Source organism: Cyprinodon tularosa, unplaced genomic scaffold (assembly GCF_016077235.1).
Source record: "Cyprinodon tularosa strain WSP-4 unplaced genomic scaffold, ASM1607723v1 ctg610, whole genome shotgun sequence".
NCBI lineage: Eukaryota > Metazoa > Chordata > Actinopteri > Cyprinodontiformes > Cyprinodontidae > Cyprinodon > Cyprinodon tularosa.
The window spans coordinates 160,696-187,049 of NW_024039353.1; the positions used below are offsets into that span (position 1 = coordinate 160,696).

General features: G+C 38.2%; 1 protein-coding gene across 4 annotated transcripts; it reads right to left on the reverse strand.

The window, feature by feature from the left end:
- Positions 1-1,637: 1,637 nt before the first annotated feature.
- On the reverse strand, positions 1,638-26,015 carry ap2b1 (adaptor related protein complex 2 subunit beta 1). Of its 4 annotated transcripts, none has more exons than XM_038307477.1 (22): positions 25,868-26,015; positions 23,643-23,697; positions 23,369-23,474; positions 23,010-23,145; positions 22,565-22,810; positions 22,240-22,430; positions 21,902-22,123; positions 21,449-21,569; positions 21,149-21,244; positions 19,695-19,810; positions 19,442-19,607; positions 18,804-18,902; positions 17,582-17,841; positions 17,233-17,425; positions 15,941-15,982; positions 12,815-12,967; positions 10,072-10,217; positions 9,834-9,963; positions 9,473-9,557; positions 7,844-7,930; positions 5,614-5,768; positions 1,638-3,034 (listed from the first exon to the last, which is right to left on the reverse strand). In XM_038307477.1, the coding sequence occupies exons 2-22, from the start codon at positions 23,677-23,679 to the stop codon at positions 2,960-2,962; spliced, it is 2,862 nt and encodes a 953-aa protein (XP_038163405.1). In that variant the 5' UTR covers positions 23,680-23,697; positions 25,868-26,015; the 3' UTR covers positions 1,638-2,959. The 4 variants fall into 4 exon arrangements, with proteins under 4 accessions (XP_038163405.1, XP_038163406.1, XP_038163407.1 ...); XM_038307478.1 differs by having other exon boundaries at positions 25,864-25,956; XM_038307479.1 differs by lacking the exon at positions 15,941-15,982.
- Positions 26,016-26,354: the final 339 nt, after the last annotated feature.

The window sequence follows — 26,354 nt, forward strand, 5'->3', positions numbered from 1 at the left end:
ACTTTATGTGTGTAGGATATGTCCGTGCATCACGTCCTGAAATTTAGTGGATTCGGTGGATAACAAAACCATGACATTTTTTCCATCTCTGCTAGTATTCTACCAAAGATGGAAGTTCCACTCTGTCTCTTGGAGTAAAGGCGGATTTTACACTTTACACAACCATACCACTTCCTGATCCTAGTTCCTTCCCATCTACCAGAGCTATTCAGGTAGCACTTATGTTGACCCAAAACACACTTTTGCCAACAGCTCTAGTACCCTACTGAATTGTGATATAGATGGAGCCAAACAAGATGACAGAGTAAATGCTTTCAGGATAGGTTAAAGAAAACAATACTGAAAACATCCTGCTACTCATCAGTGTTGGTCCATGGAATAACTCGCAGAATAAACTTAACTATCTGCTTTTCTGAAACCAAAACTCTAGAAGATGCGAGGATTCACCTCAGAAATGATTTTACGCGTATAATGCTTTCTGAAGCAGGGCGTGGATCTTTTTCTTCCAATAAAACTGAAAACCATACCTCTATAAATTACCATCCCTTTTTATGGAGCTAGCTAATCAAATCATTGCTCTTAAAAAATATATATAAGTTGTAGGAAGTTGTAGTGTGGAGGCTGCAGCGCCTTCATCGGGGCTCCTCTTCCCTCCATTGATGACATTTCATCCCAGCGCTAGATATCCCAAGCCCGTAACCATCATTCTACCACCATGGACCTACATTCGCAGAATGTGCTGCAGGTCCAGCAGGTTCTGGAACAGCTTATATCATGCTGCCATCAGTCGAACGGTTAAACTCTAAACTGGATTCTACATCTTATTTTGCACAACCGAGATGCTGAACTTCTTAAATTATTTTACATAGGACACGTTCTACTGCATTTTTCAACATGTTTTCTTTTATCCTACAATGTTTATTCTGATCAATGCTGCACTTTATAAATGGTTATATTTATTTCATTGTTTAACAGTTAATAGTTGGAAACAGTATGCAACAAAATTTTTATTACATTCTGTGCATACAAAATGACAAAGTTTGTCTAAGTCTCATTAAATACCTGATAATGTAGAGCCAGTGTTAAAATCTAGATCCACACTATTCAGAAAAGCAGAATTATTCTTAATGCACCTTTTATCTCCTTGTTTGCACCTTCTTTAACTACTATGCCAATATATGACGAGTGAATTTCTCCACTGTGAGATCAATAAAGCTCATCTAATCTAATCTAATAAAAAAAAAAAAAACACTTTGTAATTAAAACTATCCGTCAATATGACCAATCATACAGTTTCCTTTTCCACATGTGCAGATTTAGTAGGACGTGAATAACAAGTTTTATTTGTTGCAAAAAATGACACTCGTCTTGGTTTGATGTGGATATTTTTCTGTTTGATAGTAATAAATGCATATTATGTACATTTGACAATGACCACTAAAATCCGAGGGTAAGATCAAATAAGTGTAAACTTGATATTGTGTATTTGAAATTATGACTTTTTAAAATAGAAAAATACTTACATTTTAAGGTGCCAGAGGCATATAAAGCTCAAATATGTGCTGCCATGTATAAAGACAAACTAACTCAGAATAAAATAACAAATACAAAATGAAAAACAGAAAAAGCAGTCTGGATTTCTGGAATAGAGGGAATTCTTTATTTAAATTTCATGGTGATAAAAGCTTTTTATTCATTACACAACATACACTAATATTTGTATCACACTACTGCTCTTTGCCTGAGGGTGTATAAACCACAGAATGCAAACATCAGTTCATGAGGACATGACATTAAAACAAAACATACTTGGTCCTGTGAGCTGGATTTTGGCTGGCTCATCACATCCTTAATCTGGCATTAACAGAACATACAGTATTCGAAAGGGACGAGAAAATGCACATTACATGAACAAAGAGACAAAAGAAAAGGTGGAGGTAGATGCACAATAAACTAGGAATGATGTGTATAAAGCCATGCACAGCTTTTTGATATTTATAGTCTGAAGGTATAGCAATACAGAGCTATTGTGGTTTTTCTTATGGGTGAATTAAAAAGGTATTTTGGTCTGTTTGCCACATTTTCTTACAACACAATCCGAGAACACATTTTGATTAGCAATATTTATGTGTTAGAATAACAATGCTTCTCATTCATGAACGGAATGCTGAAATTACAATAACCAGCTAGATATAAGAGGCTTATAATTTGAACATCCATTGTAAAATATTAGCTTCACTTTTTAGATAAAAACATGGCAGTTGAGAACAAACACCAAACACTAAGATTTAGCAAATAATTCAATTATTGGAGTTTTTCACATATTTTCTACTTAATCCTTATTTTTCACTCACATTTATGGTAATTATAATTATTTATTTTTTTTTACAATAGTAAACCAAATAATTATAGCATCTGAATGTTACACTTTTTTTAATGAACCTATTCCATTACATTTACTTTGCTCAAGGTAAAACAAAGTTACTTGTTTCCGTTTGTGATGCTTAATAATGGCAAAGAGAACAAAGCAACTCTGGTGATATTCTGAATGCAAATCAGAAGAAAAAAAATGACACCTAAAGCAGAAGAAACAGGAGCCTTACAGTACAAACTAGAAATATGGCGTCATTGAAACTTTCTTATGACAGTTTCACAGTCAGTCACAACACAAACACACTGGGTTCAGGATGGAATGATAAACATGTCTTTACTGGGACACTAAAGTATAAACAGGGAGTGTAATCAGAGATATAAGCATTTCTATCAAACTGCCAAAACAACCAAAACTGCAACTACAGCAACCACTGATCAACAATGACTTCTCAACGTGAAAATACACCTAAAATTTTTATTTGGATTTATCATTTACTTCTTGGGTTCCCTTGTCCTGGCAGTTAGCTACAGACACAGAAAATAAACGACCACTAGGTTTTCTAGAAGGAGGAAAGTAGCTGTGAACTCAGTTTTTCAGGATAGAGTCATACATTTGGTAGATGTAATGAGACACTTCAGGGGCCCGACACTTCAGAGAAAGCTGAAACAAAAAAAAACAAAACACAAGAGTATGAGTTTTTTTTCATATTTGGTGAAAATGTTAGTGCCTTTTCTAAGGATACAAATTCTGTATTTACACTGTGTGCAGAGTTATTAGGCAAAAGAGTATTTTGACCACATCATCCTTTTCATACATGTTGTCCTACTCCAAGCTGTATAGGCTTGAAAGCTAACTATCAATTAAGTAAATCAGGTGATGTGCATCTCTGTAATGAGAAAGGGTGTGGCCTAATGACATCAACACCCTATATAAGTTATGCTTAATTATTAGGCAACTTCCTTTCCTTTGGCAAAATGGGTCAGAAAACAGAAAAGAGATTTGACAGACTGACGTGTCAAACATTGTCAGATGTCTTTCAGAGTGGTGCAGCAGTTTGGAAATTTCCAAGCTTTTGAAGCGGGATCATCGCACAATCAAGTGGTTTATGGCAAATAGCCAACAGGGGCGCAAGAAGCGTCTTGAAAAAAGAAGACCCAAAATAACTCCCCATGAATTGAGAAGGATCAAGCGTTAAGCTGCCAGGAAGCAATTAGCCACCAGTTATGCCATATTTCAGAGCTGCAACATGTCTGGAGTGCCGAGAAGCACAAGGTGCTCAATACTCAGGGACCTGGCCAAGGTAAGAAAAGCCGAAAAAAGGCCACCTTTGAACAAGACACACAAGACAAAACGTCAAGATTGCGTTTTTCGCTATTTTGCCAGCAGGTTTGGACATTTTAAGTTAATTTGGGTATTAATTAACCTTTTCAGTGAAGTGATCATATTAGGTTTACTTTTCATTTTACGTGAAAAAATTATTCTCCTTGCCTTTGGTGTAAACCTAGCAGAGTTAGTAGATATATACATATTCTTGTTCCTTTTTTATGTCTTTATGCGGGCAGTTCTTCATGGGCAGAAATCACAGCTTGGGGTTGATGTGACACGTTGAGCGGCAAAAGTTCTGATTTTCCAACTTCATCATAAGTTGCTTATGAAGTGCGTCACATGCCTAATATGCTACATGCTTCAAGATGCAGTGCTTCTGCTGGTCGAGATGCACTGCTGGCTCGTTTGAGGCGCTTTAACCATAGACTTACATGTAAGCCATCTGCTTCTGTTGTTAATATAGTGTTCGATGAGAACACAGCATTAGAATCAAACTACTTCACAGAAATATATAGGAAACACCTTTATGCATCAAAGATCACAATTTCAGATCAAGAAAATTGAATGAATAGTCACAGCATTAAAGAGAAAAACAACTTTAGTAAGTTCTTTTGTGTTAAATGGAATTAATCCTATATTTACTAATGTGTAAAGTAATGAACACTTTCAAAAAGTTATATCAATACTTCGACAAAGATGAAATCGAACTAAAAAGTGCATTATATTATTAGAGTGCACATAACCCTCACCCAGTAAATTAGCAGTAAATGACTGGGTAATGTAGGCGAGAAAAGAGCTTCATATCCATTTTTTATTACTACTAGTCAAAAAAAGATCAACTACTAAAAATAAAATAAACGTGGATGGTCTAAAATGCCATCATAATACAGTGTTTCCCATTAAACAAGATCTTGTTTGGGCCCGCCACAGTCTTACATAGACACAGAGAGAGAGAAAACAACAACAACAAAAAGATCTGTCAGTTTATCAGATAATTCCACGGCTGTACTTTCATAGCGCCCGTAACCCAGCACCATAGAGAGAAAAATTGTTTACAGCCGTAACCAAGCGACAGGAAGAATGTGCGCCACGCTCATAGACGTCACTTATTTCTTGATACATTTGGCGTATCAAATCCAGCAACGCCAGAGCGTGATGTCTGACTGAGGTAAGTGTAACTTCATTTTTGGGCAATAGAGCTATCATGTTGGTTTGTGGATCAGTAGGCTATGTTCTTGATCTCATCAAGCTAGTCAACTTCTAACATACCAAACCGATTCTAACTTTCTGAACTTCATGGTCAGTGGCGGTTCTACTCCCCGGGCGAGACCCACTCCAAGCGCCAGTTATATTGGTTTCGAAGCGCGCGCCCCGCACTCCTTTATAAAAGTGCCGCCCCGGCTGCCCCGTTCGCCCGTGCAGCGTTGCCAATCGGCGACTCTGTCACTATATTTACCAACTTTCAGACCCCTGCAACGACTCTTTTTCAAAAAAGTCATTCACGCGCTGCTTTGTTTTAAAAAAATATAAATATAAAAAATATAACCCCGGATGTCTGGGGGACAGTGATTCGCCTACATGTTATGAATGCTGGTGTACCATAAATGATAAACTGTGAATTTGTGCCTTCAAGTTGTTGCCACATAATAGTATTTCTCCTTTTGTTCCATGAGGGTTCCAGAGTGGGTGGATGGATTTGATTTTTTTGTTTATATGGATCTTCCATTTAAACAACAAAAATATAAAATTTCTAGCTAATATAGCGCATTTATAGGAGGGATATAATAGAACCTATTGAAGACAACACATATCAGAACTTTTCAAAGCTAAGAAGATCAAATCTACAACTGCTTAACTGTTATAATATCAGGCTCCTAGCTGCGAAAAAAAAAAAAGAAAAAACATTTTTTTACCGTGTAATTTGGATTCCCCGGTTGAATGCGGAGTTCAGCCAGGATCCAGATGCCGTTGGTTAGCTTGAGTGACTGATACAGCATGTCCTGGCCTTCTACATTTCTTTTGGCAATGGTGTAGATGTTGTTATTTTGCAGTTTACCAGATACTGTGTCTGGAAGACCAAAATACAAATCAGTTCATAGTAGGAGAGACCCCATAACTTATGGTCTGGGATGTATTAACTACCATAAGCAACGGAAAATAAACAAATACACAGAGACAAAGCTACAATAATTATTAGGAGCTACAGCAACATTTTGCAAACTCACAATCTACGGCTACATGTTCTAGCTCTATGAGGATTTAAAGCATATTAGCTGCTGTTAGGTTCCAATAAAGAGGACAAGGTTCTAAACTGAGCTTCTATTGCAGCCCACCGTAGCTTCATAGCTATGAGGAGGACAGAACTATCAAAATGAGTAAAACAAATATAGATAAAAACAAGTATCCAAAGATGAGCATGCAAGTGGAAAAAAGCAGAAGAAAAGTTTAAGATTCTAGTAATTAAAACAGACATTACCACATTGGATTTCATGTCAAATGAAGCATTACAAATAGTAACCGAGCAGAATATCTTCCCACAATCAACACTGAAGAGGAACTCAATATAAAATCTGCTGGAAATAAGAGTTTTAGAGATACACTGAGAAATCAGTGGGTAATTATTATGATCAGTAAATGTTAGCTAAGGGTATTGGAAATAGCTGGATTTTATAATGTTGCCAACATTTTAGAAATCACAGAGCTCAAATAAGTTTAAATTCAATAGTGTAATGGTGGTCTCATTCCAGTCAACCTGGGCTAATTTCCCACATGTTTTATTCATATCACTGAACTTCAGCAGAGGCCTGTTAAACTGTCCTTTCCATTCAGGTAAACTAAAATATGGCATTTTCTGAAAAGTACAGGTCAACAACTTTTCATAGCTTACAAGGGCAATTGCAGCTCAAGTTCCATACTAGCCTTTTTAATCACCAATTTTTGCATCTAATCTTCAACTATTTATTAAAAGGGGTCTAGTCATCTTTTTTGACTTTATCATTTTCCTTAGCAATAGCTCATATTGTTGCATAAAAAACATTTTATGATTTATTTATACAACTTTGTTGGCTTGTTGTATATTATTTCTGCTTTTTACCCTTTTCTGGTCCATTTGTTATTTTAAACTTTGGTGTTTTTGGTATTTACTAAAGAGATAATGTCACAACCATACAATGAGTAAACAAGAAAGTAATTTTGCCAATGGAGGTTTGTAAAAATAGAGGAAATGTCCAAGATCCAGCGTGAAAAAGTAAAAACAATACTGTATGGTAGGAGGGATAATACAGGAGTAGCACCTGAATGCAAGAGGAATGCTGGAGTTCACTGAAGTGGGAGCTAAAGCTGTCAAGAGGATGGATGTCTGAGCAAAGACTACCAGCACATGGCTATGGGTGCGATGTCTAGGGATGCACCGAAACTTTTAGACCGAAAATGACCTAAAAGTGCTTTTTTGGTTTTCAGCCAAAACACGGCTGACATTAAGAAAAGGACTGAAGTGTTTGAAAATGCAAGAAAGTTGACCAGTGATTGCCAAGGCAAAGAGCACAATAGATAAAGATTCCAGTGGTAAATAAATATTTTGATTCTTTTGATTTTTTTTAAATGCCTTGAGTTTAAAAAAAATTATGAGTTTTTTAAGACGGTTAGTACACATCGTAGCCAAAATTGTATGGTTCTATTATTTTACTTAATCATTTATTTCAGTGTTTTGGTTTTTTGACCTTGGTTTCCTAATTTAACGTTTTCCATTTTGGCCAAGATTTTTCATTTAAGTGCATTCCAAATTATGTCTCCTGATCTCAACCTGTGCAAAAGTTCAATTTAGACAAAAAAAAAAAAAAGAACCAAGTAAACACTATTCATGATTACATTGCTTCACTTCAACATGAACATATGGTTTTCGGTATTGCCATAGATCCCTTAAAGGACTCCTCTGTTAGTCATAACAAAACATACAAATCTGAATCTTCTCAATCCTGCATCAGAAGGTCAAAGATTTACTAAAACAAGTGATTGAAATAAGCCAGACCACTCTGAGTTGTACATATTTAGTTAAAGGTGTAGGAGATATGTAGAGTAAAAATAAAAAGAATAAAAGTCTGCAAAGAATAAAAATGCAAAGAAAACCTAGATTGAGGTGCCTACCAGCGTTTAGGTGGCAGTCTTTGATCTGATACTGAAGCTCATTCTCATTGGGTATGTCCTTCCAGGTAGCCAGAAACACCTGTCGCTCTGAAAACAATGAAACATGCACAGCAATAAATATCTAGTTATTTTGTATGATATGCAGAGTATATTATACAATCTATATCTACACATATATACATACCGTTACAGTAGTAACAGCAACACATAATATCTAATGGTGCTGCCAATGGCCTGGCCAGCTAAGCTTTGACCGAGGGGCTGGACAAAAGCTTGGTTTTGGTCCCCTTTCATTGTTATATAAACAATCCATGCAGTTTGAACAGCTTAACTAGGTCAGGCATGTGCCTCGCTGAAGCTCTCAGACTGAAGACAGACCCCGCCTCACCTCCTCTACTCAGTTTCTGAGGCTGTCAGTCACAGCAGTGCGGACATGGACAGACAGCCAAAGACAAGCAGAGGGGTAGAAAAATTGGAGTGGGGGGAATAATCTTTCCCGCTGTAAATACATTTATGTTCATAATAGAGCAGGTAAAACATAAGATTCCATAGCCACTCCAGCACAACTAGCTTATAACACATTTGTTTAACAATAAAATATCCATTAATTTAGATTATGCAAACCCCTCATTACCTGTGCTTATTTTTTATTTCATTTTCAGCAAATTCAATTTTATGACAGATTTAAATTAAAGTCAAATTAATTTGTGACTCAACCAAACTTTCCTGACATGAGAACCTGTTTTGCACACCTCTGATTTGTTTTTGCAAATAGTAGTAGTGCTTCCTCAGTCTAATGATGTCCAAACCAGATACCGTAAATTCCGGACTATAAGCCCCCACTTTTTTCCCGCTGTTTGAACACCGCGGCCTATAATACAGTGCGGCTAATACATGTTTTTTTTCACCAAAACTGGCCGCATGCGAAGGGCATCTTTCACTGATGTCTGCCAGTGGGTTCTCAATGCGTGGAGCCGTGTGAAAACATCCAGCATCACCGGTGGGTTTCGTAAGGCTGGGCTGCTGCGGGATGAAGAGGACCGCGAGTGCTCAAGTGAGAGCGACAAGGATGAGACTGAAGTCAGTGACGGCATCCTGAAGCTGTTCCATTCAGACACCGAGGAAGAGGACTTTGAGGGTTTTAGTGCGCAGGAGGAAGAAGAAAGTGATTAATGACTTTTCCTGGTCGGCTGCAATGTTCTGTGCGTTGCTCAATTAAAAGCACCGGTATATGCAGCGTTATTTGCGTGTTACCGACACATACGTATATTTAAATGTGTTACAGGTAGTTTGAAAAAATAAAAATAAAAAAATTAATAAAATTAATAATATGTAGTTTGAAAAAAAAATTTAAAAATTAATAATATGTACCATATTTGTTTGTTTTATCATACGGATTAAATCAAACGTTAAAAAAATGCTCACGTGTAATATCTATATATATTATTTGTAAATATCTCATACAACGTGGGAAACCTGCGGCTTAAAATCCGGTGCGGCTTATAAAAGTACAAAATAGATTTTCTTTCTAAAATTAGAGCGTGCACTCTATAGTCCGGAATTTACGGTATTATCTATTTTCAAAAAGTATTTTTAGAAGTCTGTAAAAAACGTTTTTAAAAATCATACCCATTTTTCCATCTTCAACAAAGAATATGTTTAGAGGGATGAGGACACTGAAGTAGAACACATCAATGTTGTTCTTTACAGCCACCTGTGAAGTTAGAAAGAGCAGAAAAAATTCATTAACGTATTTGAGGAATATAAACCAAAAATGTCTAATAAACATGCACTTCCAGAACAATTTAAAAGCAAATGAAGAATCATTCACAGAAATGAGGAATATCAAAATACAATTCTTTGCTGCCATGCCTGAATTTCCTCACTGTGGGATTTTAAAGGGACATACTTCTATTGTTATACAGTGAAATCCTATAGATGGTCACTCAACATTGACCAACCTATATTTTGTAAGGCCCTGTTCATGTACCTGCAGGTTATTCAGTGGATCCATCTTCATGACGGGCCCAATGGTGTTGACAGGCAGGGAGATCTCAATACTCTGATTGGGCATGAGTGGGGTGTGAATGGGCAGAGGATTGGTGGGGATCACACCAAAACTGCAAGGAGGACAGAATTATAAACCTGTTGCCATTTGCTGCAAAGTTTCAGCTAAAATTTGTGAATGCTGATCCGGTAGAAAAATTATTCTATTCCAGCGAACAAACCTGTTTTTGTTAAACTGGATGGCGAAATCGTTCATGTGTTGCAGGGCCTTGTTGGTGAATGACATGTCCATGTACATGTGGCCTTGGCGGCGGGAGAATGTTCCAGAGATTTCCAGCCCTTTTGCTTTTACTGCAGGAAGCCACACCTGTAAAAAAGCAGCTGCATTTAGAACATCATATATTGTTGCGTTGCGGCAGGAAGGGCATTGTCATAAAACTTTTGCCAAGTCTACAGGTGCTGGTCATAAAATTAGAATATCATGAAAAAGTAGATTGATTTCAGTAATTCCATTTAAAAAGTGAAACTTGTATATTATATTCATACATTACATACAAACTCATATATTTCAGATGTTTATTTTGTTTAATTTTGATGATTACAAATGACAACAAATGAAAATCTCAAATTCATCATATCAGAAAATTAGAATATTACTGAAGACCAATAAAAACAAAGGATTTATAGAAATGTTGGCCAACTGAAAAGTATGAACATGAAAAGTATGAGCATGTACAGCACTCAGTATTTAGTTGGGCCTCCTTTGGCCTGTATTACTGCAGCAATGCGGCGTGGCATGGAGTCGATCAGTCTGTGGCACTGCTCAGGTGTTATGATAGCCCAGGTTGCTCTAATAGTGGCTTTTAGCTCTTCTGAATTGTTGGGTCTGGTGTATTGCATCTTCTTCTTCACAATACCCCATAGATTTTCTATGGGGTTAAGGTCAGGAGAGTTTGCTGGCCAATTAAGAACAGGGATACCATGGTCCTTCAACCAGGTACTGGTAGCTTTGGCACTGTGTGCAGGTGCCAAGTCCTGTTGGAAAATGAAATCTGCATCTCCAAAAAGTTGGTCAGCTGCAGGAAGCATGAAGTGCTCTAAAACTTCCTGGTATGTGGCTGCGTTGACCCTGGACCTCAGAAAACACAATGGACCAACACCAGCAGATGACATGGCACCCAAACCATCACTGACTGTGGAAACTTTACACTGGACTTCAAGCAACATGGATGAAGTGCCTCTCTTCTTTTCCTCCAGACTCTGGGACCTTGATTTCCAAAGGAAATGCAAAATTTACTTTCATCAGAGAACATGACTTTGGACCACTCACCAGCAGTCCAGTCCTGTTTCTCTTTAGCCCAGGCAAGACGCTTCTGACGCTGTCTGTGGTTCAAGAGTGGCTTGACACAAGGAATGCGACAGCAGAAACCCATGTCTTTCATACGTCTGTGTGTGGTGGTTCTTGAAGCACTCACTCCAGCTGCAGTCCACTCTTTGTGAATCTCCCCCACATTTTTGAAGGGGTTTTGTTTCACAATCCTCTCCAGGGTGCGGTTATCTCTCTTGCTTGTACACTTTTTTCGACCACATCTTTTCCTTCCCTTCGCCTCTCTATTAATGTGCTTGGACACTGAGCTCTGTGAACAGCCAGCCTCTTTAGCGATGACCTTTTGTGTCTTGCCCTCCTTGTGCAAGGTGTCGATGGTCGTCTTTTGGACAACTGTCAAGTCAGCAGTCTTCCCCATGATTGTGTAGCCTATAGAACTAGACTGAAAGACCATTTAAAGGCTTTTGCAGGTGGTTTGAGTTAATTAGCTGATTAGAGTGTGGCACCAGGGGCCATCAATTTTGAACCTTTTCACAATATTCTAATTTTCTGATATGATGAATTTGAGATTTTCATTTGTTGTCATTTGTAATCATCAAAATTAAACAAAATAAACATCTGAAATATATGAGTTTGTATGTAATGTATGAATATAATATACAAGTTTCACTTTTTAAATGGAATTACTGAAATCAATCTACTTTTTCATGATATTCTAATTTTATGACCAGCACCTGTAACAACTCAGTCATAACGACTTGCTGTAAAACTCTTGAATAAGGCAGCAGCTGAAAGGAGACAAATAAAGGGACTCAAAATGTTAACTTTTTTTTTTACTTTTCAGTAGTGCTGGACGAAAAGGCTAAAACTTATATAACTATATATATATTTCCAAATTGTGGTCGATACATTATCACTTTAAAATTGTTATAAAGGCCTCAGAAACACTAAAGAATGCCCCCCATGGAATCTTATGACAATTATTAAATTCTTCAGTATACTCCTAAAAGCTATATACATGCACAGAAAACAAGTTACTTAACATAATTAGTAATCCTATAAAGCATTTAACATTTCATTAAAATCAGTTTAGATAAGTCTAAAAGTACACGGATAAAAGCTGCTTTTTCTGAAAGACTGCCTGGAGTCTCACTGAACTACTTTAATATTGTATTTAATACAATATAAACCATATAGAAATCTATAACCACTGTTTAAAAATGTTGCAGGTCATTAACAAACAGGGGTTTACGGTTTCTTTTAAGGCAAAAAGCATATTTACTTAACCGTAAAGCACAAAAAAACACCAGCTGATTCAAAATTCTCACTGATTATGAAGATTTGGCTGAAGCATCACTGCTCTTTAATTCAATATTTAATATTAGAGAGCTTGCATAAAAAAAACAAACAAAACAAAATTGGGTTTTGTGTGACAATTATTTGCTTTCTAAGCAGATTTATTTTCTTAAGCATTGCATTTTGCTCAAAATTCCAATCAACCATGTCACACGACATTAACAGCTTAATAGAGTCGGACTGTTCTCCAAGTAATTCTGTTTTTCAGTGTCTTATAAACACCTAGCTCAATAATATTCCTCACAGTCTCCTGCAACTGGAATAAACTTGTGTGCACTCACCGCTTTCAGGGCTACATAGCCTCCAGTGGTGATGGCCATGCCTGTTGAAAGCTCAAACAGGTCATTGAGGCCACTGCTGACAGCTGGAGGAGCAGGAGTAGGTGATGGAGCAAAAGTGTTGGGGACAGATGAGGGGATGAAGTTTTGTCCCACCTAAAGGAGTTGCAAAACAAGAAGATGCACTGAACAAGTCAAAAACATCGAAGCATCCTGTTTAGCTTCATTAAATGTTGCTAGAAGTCCATGCAGAAAGAAAGACAAACGAGAAATAAATAAATCACAAAAGAACATTAGGTCATGCAAAAAGAAGGAGGCATGATAACAAGGAAGAGAGATTTTCATAGATTCAATATTGTGATCGGGCAAAGGCATCATAGACACTAGTCTATGTTAAGTATTTCCTGTAGTAGAAATGTGTTTATTTTAACCCATTAGTGAAAGTATAGTATATATTAGGGGTGGAACGGTTCACAAAATCTACGGTTCGGTTCGGCTCACGGTTTCGTGGTCACGGTTTTCGGTTCAGTTCGGAATATGTTGATTGTTAGCCTGACATGTTGGTCATGTTGCTGTTAGCATAAACAAAACGTGTTGCACAATGCTTGCACACTGTTGCGCTTTTATCCACAACTTTCTTTCCGCCATCATCGTAGGTCACTCTAAATGCAAAGTGGTCCCATACAGCAGACCTATAAAGTGCTGCTGGCGCGTCTTCCAAAGCCTGTTCTTTCCTACTCGCCATACCCACACAATTCTCCACAACAACTGATTTTTTTCTGCTACACCCGGCTATGCTGCTTCGCTTCTTCTTCTTGTTTACTACTGGTGGTTGGCTTTGGTCGCAGTACCGCCACCTTCTGCTCTGGAGTGTAAGCGCTTCGCCCATGAGAAAAAGGAGCAGCGCATGAACCGAACGCAACACACGCGAACCGAACCGAGACAGTCGAACCGAACGGTTCGGACGGTTTTCATAAACCGTTCCATCCCTAGTGTGTGTGTGTGTGTATATATACCGTATTTTCACGACTATAAGGCGCACTTAAATGTCCTTTTTTCCCCTCAAAATGTGCGGTGCGCCCTTTTGTGCGGTGCGCCCTATGTGTGTTGTAACTGCGACTTTTGAGACCACCTCATTGAGGAGATAATGAAAGAGTGACTGAATGTAAGGAGACCAGGTGTTTTTTTCTCCACTCATCACCATCGCTGTTAATATGTAACTCCATGCGTGCCCATCTCACAGCTGATGTGAAAAACATGGGGAAACAAATTAACCCTGTGCTCGCTGTTCAACCGCTCGACATCGGTGTGAACCGGACCCAGCAGGTGCAGCGAGTTTACATACAAAGTCAATGGTTGACGCGCGTATAGGTGCAGCAAAAGGTCCCGCAGCGTGTTTTGAGCAGCAGGTGCAGCGAGTCGGGAAGCGTTTAAGCATCTGACGCACCGCCAACGCGCTGCTGCTGCTCGAGATGGAAAAATTGAAGTTTTGCTGCTGGACGCGCCGCATCAACCAATCAGAGAAGCTGATCTGGGAGCTGACAGCGAGACAGACACAGCGCTCTGATGACATATGATATTAAATGAAAAAGGCTGGATGGATGAGGAGATGATGAAAGCGTGGGTGTGCCCATCTCACAGCCGATGTGAAAAAAAAGGTGAATCAAATGAACGCTGTGCTCGCCGTTATCCCGGGGGTCTGACAAAGGAACTTCAACCGCTCGACATCGGTGTGAAGCGTCCGTTCAAAGTAAGGCTGCGAGCGGCGTGGGAGCGATGGATGGCCGACAGAGACCACAGTTTCACGATAAGTGGAAGGCAGCGCCGGGCAAGTTACGCCACCGTTTGCGGATGGATTGTAGATGCTTGGACTAACGTGTCTGCTGGCTCTGTTGTTCAAGCTTTTGCAAAAGCCGGAATTATTTCTGAGGAGCTGCGCTGCACGGAAAGTGACTCTGACAGCGAAGAAGGGGAAATTGGCATGTCTGATTTAGCGCAGCTGTTTAATTCAGAAACAGAGGATGATGACTTTCATGGGTTTGATTAATACTTTGTAATAAATACATGAATAAAGCACAATCATACTCAGTTTTGCTCCAGCTCTATTTTTCTACCTGAAAACTTAATTCAACAGCAGCCTCTGGGCGGGTCTCCTCCTCTTCATCACGGTGGCTGGCAGGTGTTTTTCATCTAAATAATCTAAATCTTGCAGCTATATTTGCTGTGATCAGTGGGAATAAAGTAGTTTTAATATGTTTTTAAGTGAGAAAGTCCACCTGAAAACTTCATAATTGCAGTCAGTTCATCCAGATTATCTATTTCTGTCAGAGGCGCTCAGACCCCCACATACCAGCGGTGCACCGACAGCAGAAATCCTTTCATCAGCAGCCTCTAGGCTGGGCAGCCTCCGGGTTCACATGGTGGCTGGCAGGTGTTTTTCATCTAAATAATTTAAACGGCAGGCACTAGGATAACGGTAATAAAAGCGAACATATTCCGTCGGCAGGTTTCAGGATTTTAAGTTAATTTAGGAGTGATCACAGCGCTGTGTCATCTGAGATGTGTCTGTCTCACGGCCAGCTGCCAGGTTTGATTAATAGTTTGTAATAAATACATGAATAAAGCACAGTCATACTCAGTTTTGGGTATTTTTAAATACGGAGTAGAGGTATTTAAAGGTAGTAGAGGACATGTACCTGTATATAAAAGACGCGCCCTATAGTCCGGTGCGCCTTATGTGTGTGTTAAATACAGAAATGGGACACATAACTGAGAGTGCGCCTTTTAGTACGGTGCGCCTTATGGTCGTGAAAATACGGTATATATATATATATATATATATATATATATATATATATATATATATATATATATATATATATATATATATATATATATATATATATATATATATATATATAAAAATCACAATACCAATCAATTGGAGCCATATCACTGTAATTGAATCAATTTTGATCAGCTATAAAGACAGAAAAAGGTGACAATATAGAGAAAAAAAATAGCATATGTTATAGCTGAGCATTAAGGTTTAAAGCAAGTAAGAGGAGTGCATCGAGTTTAGGTCGGGAAGCATGCAGCAAGACTGCCGAACAGAAGGGCTTGACTTACTGCTGGACTTCCCCCAACACCTCCGCCCAGGTCTCCCCCCAGCTATAGGAGAGAAGAGAAGACGCCCCCAAAGACAGCATCCAAACATCACAGACAGACCGAACACAGACAAACAAAGACAGAAACAGAAATGTTCTTAGCAACCGCAAGCCATCAAGAGAAGCCCTCAAAGTCTGGGGAAGTATTATCTGTATACTGAATTTCATATAAAAACAACCTAACTTTAAATATCTCTAATAAATCTGCATAAAAACTATGAAGAAAGTCAAAAAGTATCTAAAAATAAAGATAAAACTGAGGCTAAAATTGCCTTAATCTCACAAAGTTTTAAAATGTTAAACAGGAGTATTCATTAAAATTTACGGAAAAGCTTAAATTTAGAACTTTTAAATCTTCATTACAGGGCTTGCATACAATTAAAAAACCTCTCTGAAAATGTTAATACATTTTAAAAGCCCAGAGGAAAATGATTTTTAGTATACAGAATAAAAGTTATTAGTAATGGCCCAGTCCAGGACAGATTGATTAACACGATCTGAAAGGAGAGTTGGCAACTCGTTGCTAAAGACAATGGCTTTTCAGAGACCGTTAGCTTAGCACATTAATGGAAAGTTGATTGAAAGGAAAAAGGGGAGTTAGAAAAGCATTGTATTTAATGATCTGGTAATGATTCAACCAGATTTTTCTTCCTTTCATTCAACTTTCCATTAGCTGCTACAACATCCATTTATCCATAAAATACTATCTCTTACGTTAAATGCAATATTGAGTATAGAAGCTTGCTAAATTACACTAATTAACCACTACAAAGCAGCAAAGGCATTTAATTATGGTTGTTAAGTCACCATGGCTGTGTATTCATTTCTGCAAATTCATAAAAATAGTTTAGAAGGCAGCAGCTTTAATGGCTTATCCGTGTTAACAGCGTTAACAACTGTATTGGACATAGACATACATTCTGTAGTAAAAAAGTTTGTATTAGTTTCATTTAAATTTTGGTAGACATCATTCTAATTTTTAAAACAGACAGCTCTGAGTAATGAAGCCATACAATATGAAAGTTAGACTGTTACCCTGCTAAATGTGAAGATCTCAGAGCTAACCTCAAACAAACAAATAAACATCTCAAAATTGTTAAAAACAAAATAGCTATCTGTTAAAAACGGTTAAATTAAATCAACCATATCAATAAAGTAAAAACAAATTAATGCTACATCCATGCACATGGTGCAACCCCAGATAATGTAGTTTGCAGATGACAAGCCAACATTTCCTTGAGCCACTGAGCTCACCAAACTGTCCAGGCCTCCCCCCAGGAGGTCCACTGCACCCATCTGCATGGAGGAAACCTGGGGAACATTGACAGGAGGGCCCAGGTCCAGGTTGAGCAAGTCACCCAGCAGGTCGCCCTGGCTGGGGATCACATGTGGCTGATCCATGGCGGCGGCTGGACCACTGCTCACGGGGCTCTCGCCTGTGTCAATACTGTTCCAGGAGAAGATAGAGGACAGGTTGGATCATGTTAAGTTTAAATTCCCCCTTTCCAATTATCTGTGAGATCTTTTAATTAAAGTGAAATTACACAAAGCAGGACAACAAATGAGGCACCACCGAGTTTTCTAAATTATGCAGGTGTCTGACCTGCTGTGCTGGACAGGAAGGTGCTTGCGGTGGATTCCATGACTTCCCTCCACAAAGGCGCTGGGCGGCTTGTGATAGACTGAGGCCAGGGAGCCGATGTGGCAGATCAGCTCGTCCAGCAGAGTGGGCTCAATCAAGTCTGTCTCCTCAGAGATCAGGGGCTTTTCTGACAGCACCACCTCTTTGGCAGTCACTGGGTCAGTGGACAACAGGCGCCAGTAAATGTAGCCCCTGTCACGGAGGTCTGGGTTATCCGAGTCCTGATGGAAAAAAAAAAAAAAAAAAGTCTCAATGTAGGACTGAGCTAGTGAACAGATTTGCATTTCAATTTGATTGACTGATCACAACAAAAGTCATGAATAATGAACATCCCTACATTTTGTTTTTTTTCCTGATTTACAAAAAAAAAAAAAAACAACAACACTTAATACTAATTTTGTTAAGTGAATTTAATCTTGCAAATCTGAATTTTTCCAACTATAAAACCTTGAACAATAGAAAGAACAGAGATACAGAGATTGGATTTGTTCCTGCAGCTTCTGGTCTGTCTGACATGACCTGACCTGCTCAGACGGAGGACCCACATGAAAGCAGACAGGGGAGATTTCAGAACATCACTTCTGAGTGCACTAAGAACACATTCACAGTGATAAAGACGTATGGAGCAAATGAACTGTGATGGGAGTTTTAAGGTGAGGTAGCAAGTCTTTTACTGTATATAAGTGAAATTAATCTTTTTCAAGTCCCAAAATAAGCTGAATATGAAGATAAAATAGATATACTCTGATTTTTTTCTTTATATAATATATATGAAAATGAGTCCTTTAATAGCTATTATAATCCGAAGCAGGTGTGGGAGTGTGATTGATAAACTGTTTTATAGAGAAGTAGATAAAACTAAAACACAAACTGGGAAAAATAATATTCTTAAGGTATCAAATATACAAACTAATCAATTTATTTTATATCTGTGCAGTTTCATTTTGGATATAATAAAATCAAGGCATTTTATCTCATTTTACTATCGTTTCATGTAAACATTACAAAGGACTACCTTACAAAACTGAAATATGAAATTAAAACTTATACGAAAAGATGAAAAACAAATGCGGGTCATATGTAAATTTTAATTTTAAAGTGGGTGCTGCAGATGTTTGAAAGTCTTTTTTTTAAAGCCTCTAAAAGACACAGTTATTTTGACAAGATATATAAAGAGACTAACCTGAGTGGCCAGACTGAGGACCTGCTGCACCAGCTCCTGAGTCTCTGATGGCTTCTTCAGGAACAGCTTGACGATGGCAGTCAACAAAGTGAGTTGCACCTGCAAGGCAAAAACAAGCAGCTGTACTTGGATGTAATTCAAATAGTGTTGCACCAATAACAATACTACTATCAGGCGGGGCCCTGATACTGCATGGTATCAGTGAGTACGAACAAATAGAGCACCGATACCATTTTGAGAGCCAAAAGTTTATTCAACTATTGTCACCCATTCTAGGTAGGCGATAAAAAGTTCTACTGGATTCACTTTGTATTATTTTTTTCCTGCTTCACAAAGGTAGGCACCAGCTTGACAAAGAAATGATGGCAATTATTTTACATCCAGGTAGTGTGCAGTTCTTCTGATATACACACACACAGAGACATCAATTTCAAACAGATGGCATCGGTATCAGCCGATACTGCACAGCCAGGTATCGGGGCCAAAAATGACACTGGCGCAACACTAGTGGATAACTTGTAACTTGTTTAGTTCCAGTACTTTCCGGTCAGCTCACACTTTGTTTTTAAAAGACGGTGCAGCTAGTTGTTTGACATTAGTTCGCAGGAACCTCTTTTTACCATTTTTATTGAACTCACCTGAGTGCTCTCATCGTGAAAACCCTCCAGAAAGCTCTCCAGCAGCTCGTCGGCGTTATCGATTCTCTCTGCGTACTCTCCAACGATCCAGATCATGGCGCCTCGAGCATCGGGTTCATCCAGGGAGTCCAGGTTCTCACACAGAGTGGCAATGATGCTCTCATACCTGAAGAACATCCACATCTCAGTGGTCAGAATCCACTACGACTGAACAGATATTATTAGTCTGGATGATGGCTCAATAGAAACATACTTGTTTGGGTACTTGCGGAAAATGTCCCTAATGACCACAATAGCTTCCTGTACCACATAGTTGACCTTGGTTTGGATCAGATCGAGGAGAGTGCTGACGCAGCGCTCAGCCGATTGCTGCAGAAACAAAGGCCACCTTCATAAACCAACAAAAGGTCACAGTAGGTTGAAAGAACAAGTCCACACCAGAACTAGTAGCCAGGTCCAGTCACATTTGACTATTATATCACATCTATTATCTGAATTTGGATTGAAATGTTATTTTAAAACAAAGAGAAAAGGATAATTGAGGATGACATTTGGAAGATTTTTGGGAAGATTTTGAAACGCCGTTTTCGCGTTTCCATCTTTAAGCTCTAACCGCATTTTTTTTTTTTTTTTTTTTTTTACACGCATGCGTCATAGCGTCGCCTCTAAACACGCATGCGCGACACAGTATCACAACAACAATGGCGCCGTACTGTGTTGAATGATTGCTGCTCATGCTACTCACCCTGCTGTCGGGCTTACAACAGAATCTTCTTCTTCTGGAATATCTCCAGGAAGAACAGAGGAATATCGACGACATAGTTCAGCACCTGAATTTGACTGAACCACGAAAATGGACCCGCAGGGCAGCCATGTATAAATATTAGTGCGCATGCCCAACATTTCGTCGCCTATTTTTGCTTTGGCACCACAGCGCGACTTATAGGACTGGCATACATTTTGCAGCGTTTTCATGGATTCATGTGGACGATCACATTTATTTTACGTCTCCGTCTTTACGACAAATGTTCTGGAAAATATTAGCGTTTCGTGTTCGTTTTGACTTTGTGTGGACGGGCCTAAATCCCATCCGACACCTTCAGTGCTTCTCCTGAAAGAATTTTTAGGGCTGCAACTAATGATTATTTTGCAGATAGATTAATCTGTCAATTATTTTTTTTCAATTATTAATTTAATAATTGGATGACAAAAGGTATCTTAAAGAAGACTTTTTACAAAATTAAACTAGGTGAATCTAAAATGCTTCCACTTGAGTTCTATGTAGAGCATATTGATAGAAGAAAAAGATTTTTTTATCTTAAATTTCGGTAATATTGTTACTCGAAGTGGGTTGCTCTGTCAGCTAAAGGCATTTTTACAGTCTCAATACTCCAGTTAACGAATCATCGATTACTAAATTAGTTGTCAATTATTTCAATAACTGATTAGTCATTATTTATCCGATTAACTGTTTTTGGCCCTAGATTTTTTAAGATAAATTCCAGCCTTTTACCTTCAGTAACAATGTATGTATTAAAGAATGTTGTTGTCAGCGGGACCTATTGATGCTTTGGTATGGTGTGTTAACTAAACACACACAAAAAAAAAAAAATGGATTTCTGGGGTTCAAACAGGACATCAGACGATACTCATCGTATTTCGGTCACCGACAGACCTCTAAAAATATTAGTTGACAAATGTTTTCACCTCCACTTTGATGGCACATCGTCCGATAGCTCGAACAGCTTTGCGCACAAAGTCAACATCTACTTCTGTGGCATATTCCTTCAGCTCGGCCAAAACCTGCAGGAATCCAATTACATTTTGTTAATTCCATTATAATAAAGTAAATAAAGCTAAACATATACAAAAAGAAAACCTATTTTCCCGAAGCCTTGCATTTAACTTCTGTTTGACTGTGTTTGGTTTCTAAATGTCTTTTTCAGCAAGAACCAACCTTCAGATTTGAAAGATAAAGATCGGCTGCGTTTCATCCAATAACCTTACCTGAGCAATGTTGGCCTGAGAGGCCAAACGGATCATGATGTCTAGTTTTTCCAGTTTCACATAGATTGGGTCGTTATACTTGACAAAGAACACTTTAATCTCCTGCTTCAGGATCTCAGGTCTGCAAAGAAAACCACAGAATTCAGCTCAATTTCCTGTCCATTTATAAAGGAGCGAAAAAAAATAAAGAATTGTATGTTTTATTCTTCCAGGGGACATAAATCTATAATGCAAAGCAACATTTAGGAAAAAAAAAAGTTGAGTAGATAAAGCTAGGATATTTAAAATATTTTTTGGCACAATTATACCATTTTTTTCCTGCAATAACAAAGTTGTGAAATAAAATCTTAAATTAAATTCTGTATTTTCCAAAATATATTGGAAATCTGTGCATTTTGCAAAGAATTTGCTTACACTGGGAGACCTATCAAAAAAAATGTACTGATCTCATACCTCTTCTGAACAATAAGGTTGATGTTCCTCAGAGCCACATACTGGACCTCTGGTTCTCCAGACAGCAAGGTAACCAGCGGGGGAGATAGTTTCTTCAGCAATGTGTTGTAATAATCAGAGTCCTTTGGCAGCAGCTCCAGAAACTTCATCAGGACCTTTACGGCGGACAGGACCACAGCTGAGTTGGCATGAGACAGTCGTGGAGTGACACGCTCACAGATGCTTTGAGACACAAAAGGAGAAGAAAGATCTCAGCACTATAAGCTAAGAGAAGAATGGGATATCCTTTTGTTTTAATAACCATCTTAATGAAATTTAATTAATTACAGCCTTTCTACCTCTGAGCCTCTCGGTCATCCTTGGGGTTGTAGTTGGACAGGCAGTCCAGGATAAAGATCTGCCCCCATTCAGTGCACTCGTTAAGGGCCGTCAATAACTTGTTGATATTCTGGGGATTCAGGTCCAGCAAATTGCTGTTGGGGTGAGACTCGCTGATCTCCGACAAAGCAGCGACTGCATTGGCAACAACCTGTGGGGTGAGGCTCACAGTTGTAAAACACAGACTTCACAAATATAGAATTAATTAAAGAATTAATACAGCTTTATCTTAATGGGCACAAACTAAAGTAAGTATATTTATGAAATATAAGGAGGAAGGCCAACCATGGGGTTTGAGTCAGCGATGAGATCTCTCAGGGAGTCCAGGAATCCCTGATCTTCCACCATCTGAGCATTGATGTCATGCAGCTTTGCCACGCAAACAGCTGCTGTCTTCCTTACATACGGGTCTTCATCCTTCAGGCACTTCCTCAGCGGCTCACACAGGTACTCTGTGATCTTATCCACCCGGATGCAGCCCATGGTGCGAACAGCCAGAGCCCGGATCAGAGGGTTAGGGTCCTCACAGTCCTATAAAATAGGTTGAGATTATTTTTTTTTTAAATGGGGTTTTATCCACTAGAGCCCAGAAGGGGATACAAAAAATCTTTGCATTGTTTTAGTGTGTAAAGATTGTATCAAAAAGGGCAACTATAGCTAATCAGAACAACTTCCAGAATGTTACCACATGGCAAACACACACTCTAGTATCAAGTTGTGAAACACTCACCTTAACAAAGCTGTTCACAGCCATGATGGCCATGTCTGGCTGGCTTTTGGCGTAGTTCATTAGGTAAAGGTAGACCAACTTCTTCAGCTCCAGGTTGTCAGTCTGCATACAGTTCACCACATCTGGGAACAAAGAACTGAGAAAAAAAAACACAGTTACATTCTCCAGTTTGAATGCTCATGATTAGAAGCTATGAAAACAAAAGTGTTTTTGGGCCTGTAGGAGTCTGTATGTTAGAAATAATACACCGGTCACATCATCATTATGAACACATATCCCCATAGTGGTGGCAGCATAATCCTTTGAGGATTACAGCAGGAACCAACTGTCAATATGTGAAGTTTAATCTGCTGGTGTACCTGACATCTTTGCCAACAGTCATGGCAGCGATGACCTTCTTTACTGCCTCTTTTCTTTTCTCTTTCTTCTCATTGTTCAACTCCGCCTTCAGCTCAAAGATCTCCCCTAAAAAATGGATGATACAGACATGTCTTACAAATACCTATTGTTTAGTTGAAAAAAAAAAAAAACATGTTTCTTATTTTTAGGAAACAAATATAAAAAGAAAATAATCTGTGAATATATAGAAGAAAAAAAAAACAATGCATGTTTTTACACTTTTTTTGCATTCACCTTTTTTGTTGGTAGTGAAATATTTGGAGTCTGTCATGGTGGTGGTGTTTGTTATCTGAAAGAAACCAAAACAATTGAGTTTTTTTTTTTTCTTAACCACAATAAAAAAGATGATAAAGACCAGAGTTCAGTTCAATAAATCACAAAAACCTGGCCTGGAAAAGCATGTTTTATTTTGCAAGTTCCTACAAGGATGTAGAAATGCTCAGCTTTATCCCACATAATTGATGGTCAGTAACATATAATCAAAACTATATGCAACAAAAAAACATTTTTAAATGTTTTGTAATAGAAAATTTTACAGCAGACAGTCACTAAAACAATGAAGGGAACCAATAAAAGGTCATGGTTAAGAAGTACCTGTTAAGAGTAAAATTAGATAGTTTGCCAATGGAACGGGTATCTTTGCTCTCAAAATAAAATAATTAGATAAGGTGCACTTGAAATAAGACAATGCAGTTGTGTTTTCTTATTTAGAATATAAATTGTCTTATTCCATTGGCAAATGACTCTTTTACCTCCTCAATCCAAGAACAAATGCATTTATTTTACGGGGAAAAAATGACTTATCTAGATTTCGATTTTTTTCCAGTGTAAACACATAATCAGATATGTTGAATCTAATCTGAGCTGAGGAAGAACGGGGGGTATTAAACTATTTCTCAGTAGTTTCAAGTCTTTTAAGAAGAAAGTCGCTTGTGAAGTTTTCAGTGTCGATAATTTAAAAAGGACTTTGTCATCTTCTGCTGTTGGTCCATTTTGCTTAACCAAGTTTCTCGCCCCTACAGCCAAAAACCTCCCAGAATCTATGCATCATCACCACGCAAACTGATCTGATCCAAATCCTTATGAGAATCTATGGAGTATCTTTAAGGTGGAGTTGAAGACACTAAAGCAGACAAAGTGTGATTCCCAACTTGGGCCATCTCACCCCTTATTCTCCTTTTTGCTGTCATTCTTTGTCTTAATAAGACCCCATTTGTGACAAAATCTTCAGTAAATACATTATATAAACCTTCTACAACAAGGGAGGATTTGCACACAAGGACATTCAGCACCATTCATTTCATATGTTATGCTATTTACATGCATGCATGCTTCCCTCATGCAAAATGAAAAACTGTTCACTGCAATCAAAGGGACTATTGTGGTAAACAGATACAGAAGTAATCCAGGCAAACAGCAATTGTGCTTATCAGACAGCTCACCTTGCCCAACAATGTGGATAGATTTCTCTGATTATTTATTGCACGTTACTGAATCTGCGTCACTGGTTTTAGTGATAGGAAAATGGTAAAGATTTACAAGTTAAATCTCCCACCAATAGTTTTATTTAAGAGCCATTTTCTGCATCAGCCCGCCCCGTTGTTGTATCCTCAAATATCTCCAGTAGTAATCGAAAATACTTTATTAAAACTGGTTTCAGCATGGGGCATTCATGTAAAGCGTTTAACATTCGCGAAACTGTCAGCTCGCAAAAATGTGTTTAAACCTCTTCACTTCCACTTTGCTAACGTTGGTTAGCTTCAACGCTGAAGTTAACATCTGAAATGAAACCGCAGCGCATTCTTCTCCTTTAAATGAAAATTTAAATGAAATACTAAACCTGATGATTCTTCATTGCTTACAGGAGTGTGTTTCAACGAAGCTATAAGTACCCTGCATTGTCAATGACTTCATCCGAAGGTGGGCTAAATGCCAAAACGGGTTTTTACACAAATACACATTCCATTCATCAAAAATATCGGATTTAAAAGACTCGTGAGATTTGTGCAAATATTTAAATCCAGATGGTAGTCTAGTTTGTTAACATTTAGAACTACAGTTAATTGAATGTGCTATCATTTGCTAAAATAAAGAGAGAACCAGCATTACAATTCGAACACTAACTTCACCGTAGGTGGCTAGCCACAAGCTAATAGCACCGCCATCGTCAATCTTTCACTTCTAAAGGCTGAAAGCTTCGAGTCAGACAGGCTTCTGTGTTTCCAAATTCAGGAATTAAATAACACGTAGAGGGGCGTCTTTCTAGTAAAGATTGTGTTGAAATGACAGGGTAGAAAATGTGGAGGAAAGAAAGCGGCCCAGTTTGCATCATCGCTGCTGCTCATAGGAAAGCCGTTAAACGCAGTCAAACCATACGCAGATCGGCACACTGCCTAACATTAACCTCGCAGAATATAATAATTCACTTAAGATATTTAATTAAAATATAACTGACTTGCCTGTTGAATAAATGACACGAAGGATTTCCAATGGGGTGCAGCAGGACGAAGGTTGGTCCCTTCCCTGGTAAGGAGGAAGATGGAGAATGGTGTGTTCACGGTCTGGGAAAATTCCTAAACTTCCCGTTGTAACTAAGGTTTTTTAGTTTAGTTTAAAAAATATAAAGATGCGTTAAATGGAAAAATTACCAATAATCCTAAAATAGCCTGTGATTTGAAAAAGAAATTGTGTTCGGGTGTATAGCTTTTATATATATTTATAAATCATCACCTCTACACACCAGGAAGCAAAAAGAAAATTTGATGACATGTATCTAAATGGAAAAAAACGACTCAGATGTTTCTGGAGAATATATATATATATATTAAGGCTGGGACATTAACGCGTTAATTTCGATTAATTAATCATACAAATATTAACGCGTTAAAAAAATTAACGCATTTTAATCGCACACCAAAGTCTCCTGGAAGTCGTTTGGGATTTCAC